This window comes from Rhinopithecus bieti, unplaced genomic scaffold (assembly GCF_001698545.2).
Source record: "Rhinopithecus bieti isolate Rb0 unplaced genomic scaffold, ASM169854v2 scaffold_55715, whole genome shotgun sequence".
NCBI lineage: Eukaryota > Metazoa > Chordata > Mammalia > Primates > Cercopithecidae > Rhinopithecus > Rhinopithecus bieti.
Window position 1 is genome coordinate 950,172 of NW_016822769.1, and position 19,598 is coordinate 969,769.

Below are 19,598 nucleotides of genomic sequence, written 5' to 3' on the forward strand. Positions count from 1 at the left end.
CCCGCCTCTGCCTCCCAAAGTGCTGGGATTACAGGTGTGAGCCACTGTTCCTGGCCTTGAAGTTTATTTTAATATTGATAGAGCCAAACAGTTTTCTTACTTAGTATTTGCATGATATATCTTTTCCAGCCTTTATAAAACCTGTGTACGTATATATTTACATTGGCTTTTTTTTTTTTTTTTTTTTTTAAGGCAGAGTCTCGCTCTGTCGCCCTCACTGGAGTGCAGTTGCGCAATCTTGGCTCACTGCAACCTCCGCCTCCTGGATTCGAGCAATTCTGCCTCAGCCTCCCGAGTAGCTGGGATTACAGGCGCCTGCCACCACACCCAGCTAATTTTTATGTTTTTAGTAGAGACAGTGTTTTACCATGTTGGCCAGACTGGTCTTGAACTCCTGACCACAGATGATCCACCTGCCTTGGCCTCCTAAAATGCTGGGATTATAGGCATGAGCCACTGTGCCCGGCCTACATTGGCATATTTTGTCTCTTTATATTTAATGTAATTATTAATATGTTTGAGTTTAAAGTCTTCTATCTTACTATGTATTCTGGATTTGTCCCATCTTTTGTTTCTCTTTTCCTGTCATTTGGGTGAACTATCTATTTTTTAGAATTTTATTTATCCTCCTATATTGACTTCTCAATAAACTACCTTAAACCCAATAAAATACACCTGTTCAAAATGTATGTTTTCTTGAATTCTGACAGAGTTATGCACATGACCAAAAAGTATCCTTATTTTATATCCAACATCACCTGAGACAACCACTGATCTTTCTGTCATTATAGAGTTTCATAGGATTATAATCAGTGTATCTTGCTTCCTTCACACACACAACATACAGTTTTTGGTTTCTTCTGCATTACCACATGTATCTGTAGTTTATTCCTTCCCCTCCCCTCCTGGAGTAGTATTCCTGTGTGTGAGTCTCCCACAATTTGTCTATTTAAGTTGTTTCTGTTTTTTGGCTATTATATATAAAGTTACAGATATTTGGATAAATAAGATAGATATTGCTGGATCATAAGATGTATGCTTAACTTCTTTGTAGCAGCTTTATTGAGATATAATTTACATACCTAGAAATTAACCCTTTTTTTGAAATGTAGAAGCTTTTATTTACTTATTGTTTTTTGATATAAAAAGCTGTACTCACTTAATGTATACAGCTCTATGAGTTTGGGGATAAGTATATTCCTGTGAAACCATCAGCATCATCAAGGCCATAAACGTATCTGTCACCTACCAGAGTTTACCCTGCCCCTTTATTATTATGATCTACTGTCTTAGAAAACTTTAAATATATAATATAGTAAAGTATAGGCACAGCATTATGTTGTATAGTAGTATAATTCATTCATTCATTTAAAGTATAAATTCAGTAGCTTTTAGTGCATGCACAGAATTGTGCAACCATTGCCTCAACTTTAGAATATTTTCATCACCCTCAAAAGAGACCTCTAGTTCCTAAATTCCCCGTTCCTCTCTAACCCTAAGCAGTCACTAATCTGCTTCCTGTCTCTATGGATTTCGCTGTATTTTGGACATTTCATGTAAATGAAACCATAGTCTATTATGTCTGGCTTCTTTCACTTAGCATGTTTTCAAAGTGCATCCATGGTGTGTTTGTTCTCAGGATCTCCTGGGGCTGTGTCCTGAGACATTGAATAAAATTTTTTTAAAAAGCCGGGCACGGTGGCTCAAGCCTGTAATCCCAGCACTTTGGGAGGCGGAGACGGGCGGATCACGGGGTCAGGAGATCGAGACCATCCTGGCTAACACGGTGAAACCCCGTCTCTACTAAAATACAAAAAAAAAACTAGCCGGGCGAGGTGGCGGCGCCTGTAGTCCCAGCTACTCGGGAGGCTGAGGCAGGAGAATGGCCTAAACCTGGGAGGCGGAGCTTGCGGTGAGCTGAGATCCGGCCATTGCACTCCAGCGTGGGCGACAGAGCGAGACTCCGTCTCAAAAAAAAAAGAAAAGAAAAAGTACATCCATGTTGTGGCATGTATTATATCAATATTTCCTTTTTATTGCCAAGTAATATTCTGTTGTATGGCTATACCACATTTTGATTATCCATTTATCAATTAATGAACATTTGGGTTATTTTAATATTTTGGCTATATGAAGAATGCTGTGAACATTCATGTATACATTTTTGTATGGACATCTATTTTCGATTGTCTTGGGTAGGAGCTTGAATTGCTGGATTATACGATAACTTTGTGTTTAGCTTTTTAAGGAACTGCCAGACTGTTTTCCAAAGTGGTTGCACCATTTTACAGTCCCACTAGCAAAATATGAGGATTCCAGTTGTCTTGAGGACAATCAACACTTGAAATTTTTTGTCTTTTTTATTATAGCCATCCTGGTGAGTGTGAAGCAGTATGTCGTGGTTTCGATTTGCATTTCCCTAATGACTGATGGTATTGAGCATCTTTTTAATGTGCATCTTGGCCATTTACATATCTTCTTTAGAGAAATGTCTGGTATTTTAATTTTATTATTTTTATTATTGAGTTGTAAGAGGTTTTTTTTTTTTTTTTTTTTTTTTTGGTTTGTTTGTTTTTGCATGATCTCAGTTCATTGCAACCTCTGCTTCCTGGGCTCTAGTGATACTTCCACCTCACCCTCCTGAGTAGCTGAGACTACAGGCATATTCCACTACGCCCAGCTAATTCCCCCGCCCCCTTTTGGAGACAAAGTCTCACTTTGTCACCCAGGCTGGAGTGCAGTGGCGCAATCTCTGTTCACTGCAACTTCTACCTCCTGTGTTCAAGCGATTCCCCTGCCTCAGCCCCCTGAGTACCTGGGATTACAGGCACGTGCTACCACGTCCAACTATTTATTTTATTTTATTTTATTTTATTTTATTTTATTTTGAGACAAGAGTCTGGCTGTGTGGCCCAGGCTGGAGTGAGCGGCGCCATCTTGGCTCACAGCAAGCTCCGCCTCCCGGGTTCCCGCCATTCTCCTGCCTCAGCCTCCCAAGTAGCTGGGACCACAGGCGCCGCCACCACGCCCGGCTCATTTTTTGTATTTTTAATTGAGGCGGGGTTTCACCGTGTTGCCCAGGCTGGTCTCAAATTCCTGACCTCAGGTGATCTGCCTGCCTTGGCCTTCCAAAGTGCTGGGATTACAGGTTTGAGTCACCTCGCCAGACCTAATTTTTGTATTTTTGGTAGAGACAGGATTTCACCATGTTGCCCAGGCTGGTATCAAACTCCTGGGCTTAAGAGATCGGCCCTCCTTGACCTCCCACAGTGCTGGGATTACAGGTGTGAGCCACCACACCCAGCCAAGAGTTCTTGATATAATCTAGATACAAGTCCCTTTTCAGAGATAAGCAAATGTTTTCTTCTATTCTGTGGACCCCTTCTGAAACACAGAACTTTTAAATTTTGATGAAGTCCACTTTATTTTTTATTTTGTTGCTTGTGCCTTTGGTGTTATATCCGAGAAACTATTGGCAAAATCAAGGTGACAAAGATTTATCCCTAGATTTTCTTACATGAGTTTCATACTTTTAGCTCTTTGATACATTTGAGTTAATCTTTATAGATGGTGTGAGGTGAGGAGTCATCTTCATTATTTTGCATGTTCATTTTCATTAAGTCCCAACACCATTTGTTGAAGACACTTTTTAACTTTTGAGAAACTGCCCAGCTGTTTCACCATCTAACATTCCATTTAGCAGTTTCAAACAGTTTCCCTTGCTTACATTCTTACCAGTATTTGATATTGTCAGTCTTTTTAACTTTAGTCTTTCTGCAGGGGTAGAGTATCTTACTGTTTTTAACTTGCATTATTTTAACTTCCATTTCCCAGGCTTAGGTGATCCTCACGCCTCAGCTATCTGGGACTACAGGTTTGCATCACCACACCTGGCTAATTTTTGTATTTTATAAGAGATGGGGTTTCATCATGTTGCGCAGGCTGGTCTCCAACTTCTGAGCTCAGGCAGGCTACCTGCCTCGCCCTCCCAAAGTGCAGGAGTGAGCCATGTATAAAGACCTAAATTTAACAGTTTTACGGCTTCAGCAAGAACTTTCTTGAGGCTGGGTGCGGTGGCTCACGCCTGTAATCCTAGCACTTTGGGAGGCCGAGGAGGGCAGAGGATGGATTGCCTGAGCTCAGAAGTTCAAGACCAGCTTGGGCAACATGGTGAAACCCTATCTCTACTAAAATACAAAAAATTAGCTGGGCATGGTGGCACACATCTGTAGTCCCTGCTACTCAGGAGGCTGAGGTGTGCGATCGCTTGAACCTGGGAGGCGGAGGTTGCAGTAAGCCGAGATCACACCACTGCCCTCCAGCCTGGGTGACAGAGTGAGACTCTGTCTTTGTTTTAAAAAAGAAGAGAGAACTTTCTTAAGAGGAACTGGCTCTCCCAACTTGCTAAGCGTGGCAATAAAGAATACAGTGGGCCGTGCTTGGTGGCTCACGCCTGTAATTCCAGCACTTTGGGAGGCTGAGGCAGGCAGATCACCTGAGGTCAAGAGGTCGAGACCAGCCTAGCCAACATAGTGAAACTCCACCTCTACTAAAAATATAAAAATTAACAAGGCATGGTGGCACATGCCTGTCATCCCAGCTACTTGGGAGGCTGAGGCAGGAGAATTGCTTGAACCCGGGAGGTGGAGGTTGCTGTGAGCCAAGATCGTGCCATTGCACTCCAGCCTGGATGACTCCATCTCAAAAAAAAAAAAAAAAAGAATACAATGACTATTGGGTTTCAGTGCCTTGATTTGTCTTAAGGTGCCAGTTACTATATACACCTTTGCTCTTGCATAGCTAGCACAAATGCTAACACAAGTTGTTCCAGAATGGACTGAAAGACAATCAGTCAATCAGTCAGTCAATAGATTCACCACTTGTGTTTGTTACCATGCATTCACAGTAACAAAAATCTTTGATAATTAGTTGGTGCTGGTATCAAATAAATACATGCAGGCAAAATACCAAATCCGGTCCATTAATAAGGCACAGAAGTACAATTCTGTACATACTAGATAATACTTACTTTTTTATGTTTGCAGATAAATAATTCATTCAGTGGATTTCACTTAGCATTGGAAAGTGGGAGGGCATGTTTCTTTTATTGACTTTATCTAGCAGACTTTCAGCACTATCTACTATGCAAAGATTTCTCTCTCTGATATTGTTTACCCCTTTTCAAGCAATGCAGTATGATAACTTACTCTTTAAGATTCTTCAGAGGCTTTTCATTTTAGTTTGAAAACTGTAACCAGTTTTGCTTTTAAAGAACTCATTATGTATATATTTAAAATACTAAATTCCTTTTTAAAAAACTCTGAATGATTCTCAAATGACAGTATACTAAATTGTCACCATTTAAATATGTCTCATCTATTTAAGTATGTTTTATTACGTAAGATGTAATAAGACAACCTTATGAGGCCAAAAGGAAGATATCTTTATCATGCTTTCATTTCTTATTTACAATTGCATCTAGAGTCTCTGGAATAGATTTACTGCTTTGTGAGTCAGAAAATCCTGATATGTCAGTTTCTTATTTTTCAGCAGTGCAGCAATGGATTGAAATCACAGCTCTTCTGACCTCCCTGTTTTTATCTAATGATTCATTATTAAGTATTAAAAAATTACTTTTTTTATTATTATTATTTTTTGAGACGGAGTCTTTGCTCTGTCGCCCAGGCTGGAGTACAGTGGCGTGATCTCGGCTCACTGCCAGCTGCGCCTCCTGGGTTCACGCCATTCTCCTGTCTCAGCCTCCCTAGAGTAGCTGGGACTGCAGGCACCTGCCACCATGCCCAGCTAATTTTTGGTATTTTTTAGTAGAGATGGGGTTTCACCGTGTTAGCCAGGATGGTCTTGATCTCCTGACCTTGTGATCCACCCACCTTGGCCTTCCAAAGTGTTGGGATTACAGGCGTGAGCCACCGTGCCCGGCCACAAATTTTATTTTAAAATATTACTAAATTCTGAAATAACTTTTATGTAAAACTTAAAATTTAGAAATAAATGTGTTTTAAATAAATATATTATTGCAAAGCAAAACCAGAAGAATACTCTTCCTGTGTTTTCACATATGTGTATATATACAGTCATGTGCCACATAATGATGTTTAGGTCAGCATGGACCACCTTATGGTCTCATAAGGTTATAATACCGTATTTTTACTGTACTTTTTCTGTGTTTAGGTACATGAGTACTTAACATTTTGTTATAATTCCCTACAGTATTCAGTACAGTAGCATGCTGAGCAGGTGGGTTGCCTAGGAGCAATAGGTGTGTGGTAGACAATATCATCTTGGTTTGTGTAAGTACACAGTATGATTGTACAGTGATGGAATCGCTAAAGATTCTTTTCTCAAAACATATTCCAGTTGTTATGTGATGCATTACTTTATATAGAAAAATTTTGAAATTGCAAAATAATAATTTACTAAATCATAATGAAGTTACAGAGATTATAGCAGGTGTAACTAGATAATTAGTAAGAGCACAGTAGAAGTGCTCCACACAAGGTTGGGCACTGTGGCTTACGCCTTTAATCCTGGGATTGGAAGGCTGTGGTGAAAGGATCGCTTGAGCCCAGGCTTTCGAGACCAACCTGGGCAACAGTGAGACCTCGTCTTTTCAAAAAATTTGAAAAAACAAATTAGTTGAGCGTGGTGCTACACACGTGCAGTCCCAGCTACTTCAGAGGCTGAGGTGGGAGGATCACTTGATCCCAGGAGACAAAGGCTGCAGTGAGGTGAGATTGTGCCACTACATTGTAGCCTGAGTGACAGAGCAAGACCCTGTCTTTAATAAAAGCGGGGGAAAGGGGGCCAGGCACAGGTGGCTCATACCTGTGATCCCAGCACTTTGGGAGGCCAAGGTGGGTGGATCACTTGATCTCAGGAGTTCCAGACCAGCCTGAGCAACATAGCAAAACCCCGTCTCTACAAAAAAATTTTGTTTTTTGCTGGGCATGGTGGCTCACGCCTGTAATCACAGCACTTTGGGAGGCCAAGGCGGGCGGATCACGAGGTCAGGATATCAAGACCATCCTGGCTAACATGGTGAAACCCCGTCTCTACTAAAATACAAAACATTAGCCGGGCGTGGTGGTGGGCGCCTGTAGTCCTAGCTACTCAGGAGGCTGAGGCAGGAGAATGGCATGAACCCAGGAGGCGTAGCTGGCAGTGAGCTGAGATTCCACCACTGTACTCCAGTCTGGATGACAGAGCGAGACTCCATCTTAAAAAAAAAAAAAAAAAAAAANCATAGCAAAACCCCGTCTCTACAAAAAAATTTTGTTTTTTGCTGGGCATGGTGGCTCACGCCTGTAATCACAGCACTTTGGGAGGCCAAGGCGGGCGGATCACGAGGTCAGGATATCAAGACCATCCTGGCTAACATGGTGAAACCCCGTCTCTACTAAAAATACAAAACATTAGCCGGGCGTGGTGGTGGGCGCCTGTAGTCCTAGCTACTCAGGAGGCTGAGGCAGGAGAATGGCATGAACCCAGGAGGCGTAGCTGGCAGTGAGCTGAGATTCCACCACTGTACTCCAGTCTGGATGACAGAGCGAGACTCCATCTTAAAAAAAAAAAAAAAAAAGATTGTTTTTAATTAGCTGGACTTGGTGGTGTGTGCCTGTAGTCCCAGCTACTTGGGAGGCTAAGGTGGAAGAATGACTTGAGCCTGGGAGGTTGGGGCTGCAGTTAGCTAAGATTGAGCCATTGCACTCCAGCCTTGGTGACAGGGCAAGACCCTGTCTTTAAAAAAAAAAAAAAAAAAGTATTTGCCAGGCACAGTGGCTCATGCCTGTAATCCCACCACTTTGAGAGGCCACAACGGGCACATCACCTGAGGTCGGGAGTTCGAGACCAGCCTGACCAACATGGAGAAACCCTGTCTGTACTAAAAATACAAAAAATTAGCTGGGCATGATGGCACTTGCCTGTAAGCCCAGCTACTTGGGAGGCTGAGGCAGGAGAATGGCTTGAACCTGGGAGGTGGAGGTTGCAGTGAGCCGAGATTGTGCCATTGCACTCCAGCCTGGGCAACAAGAGCAAAACTTAGTCTAAGAAAAAAAAAAAGTACTTAACATAAAGACCTTTTCTATGTATTCACATATTTTCCATTATAGTGTTCACTCCTTAATGCATTTAGGATTTTATCTGGTACTGTTTATCGGATGCCTGCAGAACTTCATTTAGTATGTATCTCTCACCAATTTTCTTAGTTTTATATGTACATTTTTTGAGCACATACTCATTACATGCTATCCTTTGTTCAAATTTGTCTTAGTTCTACAGGTTCTCCATCCGTTTGATGTGCTTAATGTTTATGCTTAATCTTAGCTTCATTGTCTGAAGCTCATTTTTGTAGTGAATTCCTTGGAAAAGATGGATGGGGCTGAGTGCGGTGGCTGATGCCTGTAATCCCAGCACTTTTGGGAGCCTGAGGCTGGCAGATCACCTGAGGTCAGGAGTTCGAGACCAGCCTGGCCAATATGGTGAAACCCCGTCTCTACTGAAAAAAAGAATACAAAAATTTCCCTGGCGTGGTGGCAGGCCCCTGTAATCCCAGCTACTCTGGAGGCTGAGGCAGGAAAATCTCTTGAACCTGGGAGGTGGAAGTTGCAGTGAGCTGAGATTGTGCCACTGCACTTCAGCCTGGGCGAGAAGAGCAAGACTCTGTCTGAGAAGACAGACTCATGGGAACCATATTCTGAGCTTTTGCATGTTGATAACAGTGCCCTATCTGCTTGAAAATCAGTTTTGCTGGATATAAAATCCTTAACTCACATTTTTTCTTGGTTACATTAAATGTTATTCTATTTTCTTTCAACATGAAAAACATTTCTGTCAAATGTTTTATAATATAATTTTTCTTCTTTTTTTAAGTTGTTAAATTTAGAATATGTCTTAGATTGAGCTGGGCGTGGTGGCTCAGGCCTGTAGTCCCAGAACTTTGGGAGGCCAAGGCAGGCAGATCACTTCAGGTCAGGAGTTCAAGACTAGCGTGACCAACACGGCAAAACTCCGTCTCTACTAATAATACAAAAATTAGCTGGGTGTGGTGGCAGGCATCTGTAATCTCAGCTACTTGGGAGGCTGAGGCAGGAGAATTGCTTGAACCCAGGAGGCCGAGCCATTGACTGCACTCTAGCCTAGGTGGCACAGTGAGACTCTGTCTCAAAAAGAAATAAAAAATAATAAAACGTGTCTTGAATTGACATGCTACTCCTGGCTTTTACATTTTCTTCATTTCTTTTTATGTCTGTCTTCATTTCTTAAAAAAAAAAAAAAAAAAAAAAAGTAGTTTTCTCCCTTGCCTTGTGTAGGGGCCAACAGCTATAGTCCTGGCTACTCAGGAGGCTGAGGTGGGAGGATTGCTTGATCCTGGGAATTTGAGACCATTTTGGGCAACTTAATGAGACCCTGGCTCTCAAAAAAACAAAATTTTACCCTCTGTCTTTTAAAGGTATAATCTTTGTTTACTCTCTCGGGCCTCTTGTAGTGTAGTCTTTATTTCTGAAATGATTTATAAAAAATTTTGAATTTTTTTATTCTGTCTCTTAGTTTCTGAGTTTTCTTCCTCTGCTATATGTCTCATATTTTCTTTCCTTTTTTTTTTTTTTGAGACAGGATCTTGCTCTGTTGCCCAGGTTGGAGTGCAGTGGCACGATCATGGCTCACTGCAGTCTCAAACTCCTGTGCTCAAGTGATCCTCTTGCCTCAGCCTCTTGAGTTGCTGGGACTACAGACACATGCCACCATGATTGGTTGATTTTTAAATTTTTGTGTAGAAATGGGATCTTGCTATGTTGCCCAAGCTGATCTCAAACTCCTGTCCTCAAGTGATCCTCCTGCCTCAACCTCCCAAAGTGCTAGAATTACAGGCATGAGCCTCCACACCGGCCTCATGTTTTCTTTATGTATTTTATCTGATTTTGAAATAGAAGATTATCATTTTTATCTTTTCCCTCTGCATGTTTTTCTGACATGTGTTCTTTATAGAGGTATTATTCTGCTCCGTGTGTTTCATTATAATAGTTTTGTGTGGGATTTGATATCTACACTTTCTTGCTCATTTTTACGTGAAATTAGCTTTTCTGAATTTTCAGAAAGTTGTGTAGTTCAGGGTATCTTTTGAACAAATTTTGTTTTATGTAGTTTTTTAAATATTAGTGATGCTTTTTGAGTTTTGTCTTGTATTTCTACCACGTGTTTATTTGGGATTTCTCTTTCTCTCTTCTGTGCCTGCCCTACTCACATTTGATTCCACTCCCAATACTTCCCCCTGAGTATGGAAACTTGTTCTAGAAGAGGGCCATAGTTGGTCAGTTTCAAGAGTTCATAGGAGCAGACTGTTCCTGTCATTTCAACTCTAGCCATGGACCCCCTATGCTATTGGATTGGACAGCAGCTCCCCAACTCCCCTCCCCCTTGTTTAATTTGCTATTCTCAAATTGGCCCATTGTGGTTTCCAGTGACTACCTATGTGTTAGGTATCTGGGGCTTCTGTTCTCAGGTGTGCCGCCTCACTTGTTGCTTACTTCTGTTTTCTTTGCACTGGTATATGTGGACATTTAGTTATTGTGCTTGTTGGTTTGTCCTCATCTGCTTGCATTTTTGAGTTTATGGGGGATATCTTGTCTTCTGGTTTTGTTGTAAATGTTGCTTATGGGTTTTTCTTGCCTCTTCAGTTCTCTGTATTTACATGGAGATTCATATATTTAAGAACACCACCTTCCCACGATTTTCCCCTTAATTACCTATCTTAGAGACAACTTTGAAAAATACAAATTTTGCACTGAGGTGGAAGGATAGCTTGAGGCTAGGAGTTTGAGACCAGCCTGGTTAACATAGCGAGACCCTGTCTCTACAAAAAATAAAAACATTAACAGGGCATGTTGCTATGTGTCTGTATTCCTAGCTGCTTCGGAGGCTGAGGCAGGAAGAATGCTTGAGCCTAGGGGTTTGAGGCTGTAGTGAGCCATGATTGTGCTACTACACTTCAGCATGGGCGACAGAGAGAGACCCTGCCTCCTTGAAAAAGAAGAAGAAAAATGCAGATTTTAGAGAAGACATTGTAGGATTATTGTATTTAGTGAAACAGCTTATATAGTATTGTAGAAACTGTCTTTCCTAGTTCCTCTTCTTCTAAAAAATCCTACCATGTTCAAAGTATACCCAAATTTTACAGTTGAATGTTCACAAAAAACTAGGATTGGGTGACAAATTGTCTTTCAGAATTGGATCATCACGCTGGGCACCATGGCTCATGCCTGTAATCCCAGCACTTTGGAAGGCTGAGGCAGGAGGATTGCTTGGCGCTGGGAGTTCAAGACCAGTCTGGACAACATAGCAAGATCCTGTCTCTACTGGGGGGAAAAGGATTGTATCATCAGGCATTTCAACGAATTATTCTGAAGAGTAGGATTTTACTGTCAGTGACTGCAGAATTTTAGTCTTGACCTTAATAGCTTCCTCTTCCATTTTAGACATGTAACCTGAAGTATTTGAATGTGTTCTCAAGTGACCGCATTATAGTCTGTTCTGCAACAATATGTGGTGCCCCTACAATATTATTTAGCTTACTCACTATTGGTAAATAGGGGTGTAGTATCAATAACATGGTGTGGGGGTATTGGTTTGTAGATGATTTTCCTCTAAACCAGACAACAAACTGAATAATTAGAGTTGAACTTGATATTCTCTTCATCAGGAAAGTAAAAAGCCTCCAGTTCAGCTGCTACACAGGCACAAGTCCTTTCACCTGTATTTTTATTTTTATTTTTTGAGATGGAGTTTCGCTCTTGTTGCCCAGACTGAAGTGCAGTAGCGTTATCTCGGCTCACCACAACCTCCACCTCCCGGGTTCAAGTGATTCTCCTGCCTCAGCCTCCCGAGTGACTGGGATTACAGGCATGAGCCACCATGCCTGGCTCATTTTGTATTTTTAGTAGAGACAGGATTTCTCTGTGTTGGTCAGGTTGGTCTCTAACTCCCAACCTCAGGTGATCCGCCCACCTCGGCCTCCCAAAGTACTGGGATTACAGGCTTCAACCATAGCGCCCGGCCTATTTTTATTTTTAATTAAAAGTGATAATCTGCAGCAGACATTCCCTCTCCAGAGAGGTACACCCTGGTCTAGCAGGGACTCTTCTCATGTGGCGGTTTGTATTTCCTTTTGTGCCCAACTTAACAGCAGCCCTGCTAGATTAAGCTTCACTTCTCCCATAAGCCCCGGTTTCTACTTCATTGTTTCTGGTACCCTTTATTATCCCCTGAGGTAGCATTCCAGCCCTCTTAGCTGCCTTACTTGGGTAGGGATGTCCAAGTTTTCTCTCGTGGTCCCAATCGTTATTTTAGAGACAGGGTCTCTCCCTGTTGGCCAGGCTGGCGTGCAGTGGTGCAATCATAGCTCCCTGCAGCCTTGAACTCCTGGACTCCCACCTAAGTCTTCCAAGTAGCTGAGATTACAGGCGTGTGTCACCAAGCCCAGCTCCAATCATTATTTTGTTAGTGTTATGGTTACAAAGTTCCAGGGGCATGAGCTAATATGCCCCAACATACCTCTCTCCCCTTCTGGACCCATTTTTTCCATAAGCTTTGTTTCTTTTATTGTTGCAGAATGCAAGGTTTTTGGGAATGTATGTAGGTATTTTATAGCAGCTGTACTAGGAAATTTCAGGGGGAGGCTAGGACTTAATGTAGTTGAAACTTTGCTATATTATTTCTGTTCTTGGAAGACTTTATAAAGAGAGCTCCTGTATTTTTTGATAATGAAGATTCCATGTTTGTGATAGGAGGCTTCCCGATCCTCATTTTAAAATATAGGAGAACAGTACATGGTCAGAATTTGAAGGATTTTATTGTGGATCACTGAGGCAGTATTGTATGCTATTGTAATTTTCACCATTTACAATGCGAGGTTTTGTTTCAGAAATAATACAATAATGTCCAACTTTTAGAAAATGTATGTTAGTGTATTTTATTAGTTGCTGTAGGGTAAAAACATTAAATACAAAAAAATAGAGATAAGAATGTTGATTATATTTACCAATTATATATAATATATACATTTGAAGATCTAATCCTTACCAAAAGATTTCAGGTAGTCTCATTAAAACAGCAAGGAATTATGTAGGGCAGTATTATAGTAATATTAGAAAGTCACTCATGTGGCCAGGTGCTGTGACTCATACCTGTAATCCCAGCACTTTGGGAGGCCGAGGCAGGCAAATCACAAGGTCAGGAGTTCGAGGCCAGCCTGACCAATATGGTGAAGCCCTGTCTCTACTAAAAATACAAAAATTAGCTGGGTGTGGTGGTACGCACCTGTAATCCCAGCTACTCGGGAGGCTGAGGCAGAAGAATGGCTTGAACCCGGGAGGGAGATGGAGGTTGCAGTGAGGCGAGATCGTGCCACTGCACTCCAGCCTGGGCGACAGAGTCAGACTCAAAAAAAAAAAAGAAAAAAAAAAATCACTCATGTATATGACTATGACTCTAGAAAAAATTTACAAATGAGGCCTGGCACGGTAGTTCACGCCTGTAATCCTAACACTTAGGGAGGCCTAGGCGGGTGGATCACCTGAGGTTAAGAGTTCAAGACCAGCCTGGCCAACGTGGTGAAACCTCGTCTGTACTAAAAATACAAAAATTAGCCAGGCATGGTGGCAGGCGCCTGTAATCCCAGCTACTTGGGAGGCTGAGGCAGGAGAATCACCTGAACTCAGGAGGTTGAGGTTGCAGTGAGCCAAGATCATGCCACTACACTTTAGCCTGGGCAACAGAGGAAAAACTCTGTCTCAAAAAAGAAAAACAAACAAACAAAATTTACAAATTAGAGAACTATATATATAAACAGAGAAACGTAAATCATCCTAATGGCTGAAAGTGTACTATTTTAGTCCATTAATACTGCAAGAATAGTATAAACTGGTCATGTGGACTTGCCCCATATAAGGCAGCAAATAGCTTTGTTAAGGGGTAGACTCTGTGCTATTTATTCTGGCAATTAAATAATTGAGGTAGGCAGTGGAGGTGTGGCAGTGCCAGGCCCCACCTTTATCCACACCCCCTATTTTTGGGCAATATGTGACTTGCCAGCACATTCAGTGGGGCTGTCTCTCCTACCCTGAGTCGCTTAAAGAAATGATCTCTATTCTTTAGGACAGTTCTAAAAATGAGGGAAAGCATTTGAAGATTCAGAGCACAATGAATACTTCAATATTCTGATAGCATGGAAAACTTAATGGACCTTGGGGAAGAGATCTGAATTGTGGGGATGCTATAATTATATTTGTATAGTGTAATTGCATTCATACTCTTACAGCCCTGTGAAAATTTTTCTGTGTTTTCTACTACTATTTGGTATTACCTATAATTGCATTTTGTTTTTCCTGGATATGAAAAGCAGAGGAAAGTATATTATACCATATTTTTTCATTTTAATATTGTAACCTATAAGGCAGAATGACTGTGCTTAGTGTGTTTTTTTTCTCTTATATCTTAAGGAAGAGAGAGAAAATCCTTCAAAACGGAGTAGAATTGAACGTGATATAGATAACAATTTGATCACGTCAACACCAAGAGCAGGAGAAAAACCTAACAAACAGATATCTCGAGTAAGACGGAAAAGTCAAGTAAATGGAGGTTTGTTAATATTTAGATACTGTTTTATTTAGGTGTAAGCAGAGATCTCACCTGACACATTTCTTACCTATTTTTAAAAATATACTTTGAGGCCGAGTGCAGTGGCTCATGCCTGTAATCCTCACATTTTGGGAGGCCGAGGTCGGCGGATCATTTGAGGCCAGTAATTTGAGACCAGCTTGGCCAACATGACGAAACCCCGTCTCTATTAAAATCACACACAGAAAATTAGCCAGGCGTGGTGGCACATGCCTGTAATCTCAGCTACTCAGGTGGCTGAAGGTTGAGAATCGCTGGAACCTGGGAGGCGGAGGTTGCAGTAAGCCGAGATTGTGCCACTGCACTCCAGCCTGGGTGACAGAGTGAGACTCTGTCTCAAAACAAAACTACTTTGAGTAATTTCTGCCTTAACTTTGTAATCTTTGTATTATTAGTAACATGAAGTGAAATTAAAATGTGCTAATTTGAATCTTACTTTGAATTAAAGGAAGTAAAGGTAGAGTATATACCTTGGTGCTATTTAGCATAAAAATGTACGTGGATCAATATTTTGAACATCTAATAAACTCATTTCTTAAAGCAATAATAATTGTGACTTAATTTAATTGAAATACGTACCAAATTTCTTCCTAGATTATTCTACTTAAAAGCTCAGAGGGGACTTGCATCACTTAGTCCAGTAGGTCTCAACTAGGGGTGATTTTTTTCCTCCAGGGGACATTTGTCAATATCTAGAGACCTTTTTGGTTGTCACAACATGTGGAGGAGTGGCTACTAGTGTCTAGCAGGTGGATGTCAGAGATGTTAAACATCCTACAATACACAGGACAGCTCTTCAAAACAAAGAATTATCAGACTGAAATGACAATAGTGCCACTGTTGATAAACTCTGTCAATACCTTGTTGTATAGCAGAGAAACTCCTCAAAGTCAAAAAGAAGGAGAAGAACATTAAGGAAAAGCAGAGACAGCTATACAGAATAACACTTCAGAGCAGCAGTCCCCAACCTCTTGGCACCGAGGACCAGTGTTGTGGAAGACAGTTTTTCCACTGACAGTGAAGAGAATGGTTTCAGGATAAACTGTTTCATCTCAGATCATCAGACATTAGATTCTCATAAGGATCGCACAACCTAGATCCCTTGCATGTACAGTTCACAATAGGGTTCATGTTCCTTAAAAGGATCTAATGCAGCAGCGTGTCTGCAGATAAGGTAGTAGAGGCAGAGCTCAGACGTTAATGCTTGTGCACCTCCTCCTAATAGGCTGCGGGCTGGTACCAGCAGGTATGGGGTTAGGGACCCCTGCTTTAGAGTATGGAGTACTATTTTAACTAATGCTATCTTAAACACAGCTGCAATTTCTCCCCTTGTCTCTGCCCAGTGCAATAATATATCTTTATTGTTAGAAAAAAACAAACCAGGAGGGAGAAAAAGACTGAGACAAGACAAGGGGGACAAAATAGAGAAAGAAACAAGTTAGAAGAACCAAAGCAAAGAAGGAAATAAATGTTGTAGACGTCAAAAGTTGTGGAAAGTCAGAGGATGATTAATTAGAACAGTTGCTGATTTTACTTTTATATTTTTAAAAGGTCTGTGGAACATTTTTATTTACAGGAAACTTAAAATTATTCTCCCTAGCCACTCTGAGATGGTGCCTCAGTATCCATAAGTAATTTTTAACACTGCTATATATAGCCTTCTGCTTCAGTAGAGTTATGTTGCCTCTATTCATTTAGCTGTCATTCATTAGATAGAAACAGATGTGAGGGAAGGTTTTATGAATTAGAACTATCCCGGAATGTAAACAAACATAAAATTATTTGTGTTTTAGATGGTGGGAGCTAGTTTGCTTGCTTACAAAGAATTTTCTTCATTTTATGTTACACTGTGTTGATTTGAAGCCTTTCAGTCTATAGGTGTAAATCTAGTTTGAAAAAACTCAGTAAATGTTAGCATTATAAACACATTGATACATAAAGAGCATTTGACTTACAAGTAATTTACCTCAGTGTTTCTTTAATAAGCTCTCCTGAACATTAACATTAATTAGCTTTTGTGAAGTATTTTGAGGGAAAAAGAGTTATTTCTGTAATGAATGATTTATAACACATTTCTGAAAATCAGTGTTTTCTAGATCATGACTCTTATTTCTTTTTTAGAAGCTGGTAGTTATGAAATGACAAATCAACATGTAAAACAAAATGGAAAATTAGAAGATAATCCTTCCTCTGGCAGTCCTCCAAGGACTACTTTGTTGGGGACCATATTTTCACCTGTCTTCAACTTTTTTTCACCAGCAAATAAAAATGGTAAGTATAAATTGTTAACTGTGATTTGGGTGTTTTTAAAAAATACATAGTTTTTTTGAGACGAAGTCTCGCTTTGTTGCCCACGTGATCTCCGCTCACTGCAACTTCTGCCTCCCAGGTTCAAGCGATACTTCTGCCTCAGCCTTACAAGTAGCTGGGACTGTAGGTGTCCGCCACCATGCCCGGCAAATTTTTTTTTGTATTTTTGGTAGAGACGGGGTTTCACCATGTTGACCAGGCTGGTCTCAAACTCCTGACCTTCAAGTGATCTGCCCACCTCAGACTCCCAAAGTACTGGGGTTACAGATGAGAGCCATCATGCCCAGCAAAAAAATACACAGTTTTTAAAAAGATCTTTTTGATTTTATTAGCGTATTTTGTCAACATCTCATGTTTGTTTTCCACCTCATTAATAGTATACAGCTCCTTGGGAGCTGGGTGTGGTGGCTGATGCCTATGATCTGAACTCTTCGGGAGGCTGAGACAGGAGAATTGCTCAAGGGCAGGAGTTTGAGACTAGCCTGGGCAACATAGTGAGACCATGTCTCTATTTAAAAAATGTAAAAATTATTCAGGCATGGTAATGCACGCCTGTAGTCCTAACTACTCCAGAGACTGAGGTGGGAGGAATACTTCAACCCAGCAGTTTGAACCCAGGAGTTGGAGGCTACAGTGAGCTATGATTGCACCACTGCACTCAAGCTTGGACAGCTGAGTGGGACCCTGTCTCTTAAAAAAGTAAAAGACTGGATTGGCCTTGTCTTCTGGGTTGTGAGGGTAGTGGCTCACAAAAGGCTTGAAAGAAAAGCTGAATCTGGAAAAGTGGCAAAAGGCATTCCAGGTAGAAGGAGCAGCATGAGTAGAGGCCTTGCAGCAGAAAACAGCACAGTGTATTTGAGAGCTGTTTGTAGTTTGTAATTAACGGAGCATTGGATTTGAGAATGGATACATTAAGGGAGCTATGAGGAAGTCATATTACAGGGCTAACATGTAAGATGATGAACTTTATTCAAGTGTGGGATAATTGAAAGTTGTTGGGTTTTTTCCCCCAAAGTGAAAGCAAGTTTATTAAGAAAGTAAAGGAATAGGCCGGGCACGGTGGCTCACACCTGTAATCCCAGCACTTTGGGAGGCCAAGGCAGACGGATCATGAGGTCAGGAGTTCAAGACCAGCCTGATCAACATGGTGAAACCCGTCTCTGCTAAAGAAAAATACAAAACTTGGCTGGGTGTGGTGGCATGCGCCTGTCATACCAGCTGCTCTAGGCAGGAGAATCCCTTGAACCCGGGAGGCAGAGGTTGCAGTGAGCCGACATTGTGCCAGTGCACTCCAGCCTGGGTGACAGAGCAAAACTCTGTCTCAAAAAAAAAAAGAAAGAATGGCCGGGCGCGGTGGCTCAAGCCTGTAATCCCTGCACTTTGGGAGGCCGAGAAGAGCGGATTACGAGGTCAGGAGATTGAGACCATCCTGGCTAACACGGCAAAACCCCCCATCTCTACTAAAAAATACAAAAAACTAGCCGGGCGAGGTGGCGGGCGCCTGTAGTCCCAGCTACTCAGGAAGCTGAGGCAGGAGAATGGCGTAAACCTGGGAGGCGGAGCTTGCAGTGAGCTGAGATTCGGCCACTGCACCCCAGCCTGGGGGACAGAGCGAGACTCTGTCTCAAAAAAAAAAAAAAAAAAAGAAAGAAAGAAAAGGAATAAAGAATGGCTACTCCATAGGCAGAGCAGCCTGAAAGGTTTTAAATTGGTGAATAATATGATCAGATCTATGTTTTATAAAGATCACTTGGGCAATAGTGTGTACGCTAGATTCTGAAGAGGCCATAGGCAGGTAGAAAAATTAGTAGACTTGTAGTTGTTCATGTGAGACTTGATGAGACCTTACTTGTGTTAGAGAAGACAGGAAGGATCAGAGAATAGAAAATGGACACATTTTTGGTGCAGATTGGAAGTGAAAGAGAATAGAGATGAAGATGACACAAGAGTAGAAGATTCAAGGAAAATAAAGTTCCTGGGAGATAGATGATTGAATTTGGGCCATGCTGAGTTTGAAATGCCATGAAATAGTTAAATAAAAATATTCAGGCCGGGCGCGGTCTCTCAACACCTGTAATCCAAGCACTTTGGGAGGCCGAGGCAGGCAGATCACTGAGGTCAGGAGTTCGAGACCAGCCTGACCAACATGGAGAAACCCTGTCTCTACTAAAAATACAAAAAAATTTAACTGGGCACGGTGGCACTTACCCAGCTATAATCCCAGCTACTGGAGAGGCTGAGGCAGGAGAAGTGCTTGAACCCGGGAGGCCGAGGTTGCAGTGAGCTGAGATCGCACCATTGCACTCCAGCCTGGGCAACAAGAGTGAAACTCCGTCTCAAAAAAATAAATTAAAAAAAACCAAACCAGTAGTAATATTTTCCCCTCATGCTAAAGTAAAGAATCTCTGAAGGTGTGTACACCTCTGAAGGTCTGTACAGAAATAGATGTCTGGGGAAGGAGTTGAAGTTTGATAAAGTTTTTTCTTGGAAGGAAGAGATGGTGTCATTAATGAGATAGTTCTAGTGGAAGGGACTTGGGAAGAATAGTGAAGTTTTACAGTGATATTTTCTTTCTCTCTCTCTCCCCCCACCCC

The 19,598-nt window shown here is 41.5% G+C and overlaps 1 protein-coding gene across 1 annotated transcript in view; it reads left to right on the plus strand.

The window, feature by feature from the left end:
- CTDSPL2 (CTD small phosphatase like 2) overlaps positions 1 to 19,598 on the plus strand; it is a 109,278-nt gene that overhangs the window by 52,926 nt on the left and 36,754 nt on the right. The window contains 2 exon segments of the mRNA XM_017861047.1: positions 14,517 to 14,655; positions 16,816 to 16,965. Of these exon segments, the coding sequence (XP_017716536.1) occupies positions 14,517 to 14,655; positions 16,816 to 16,965 (289 nt within the window).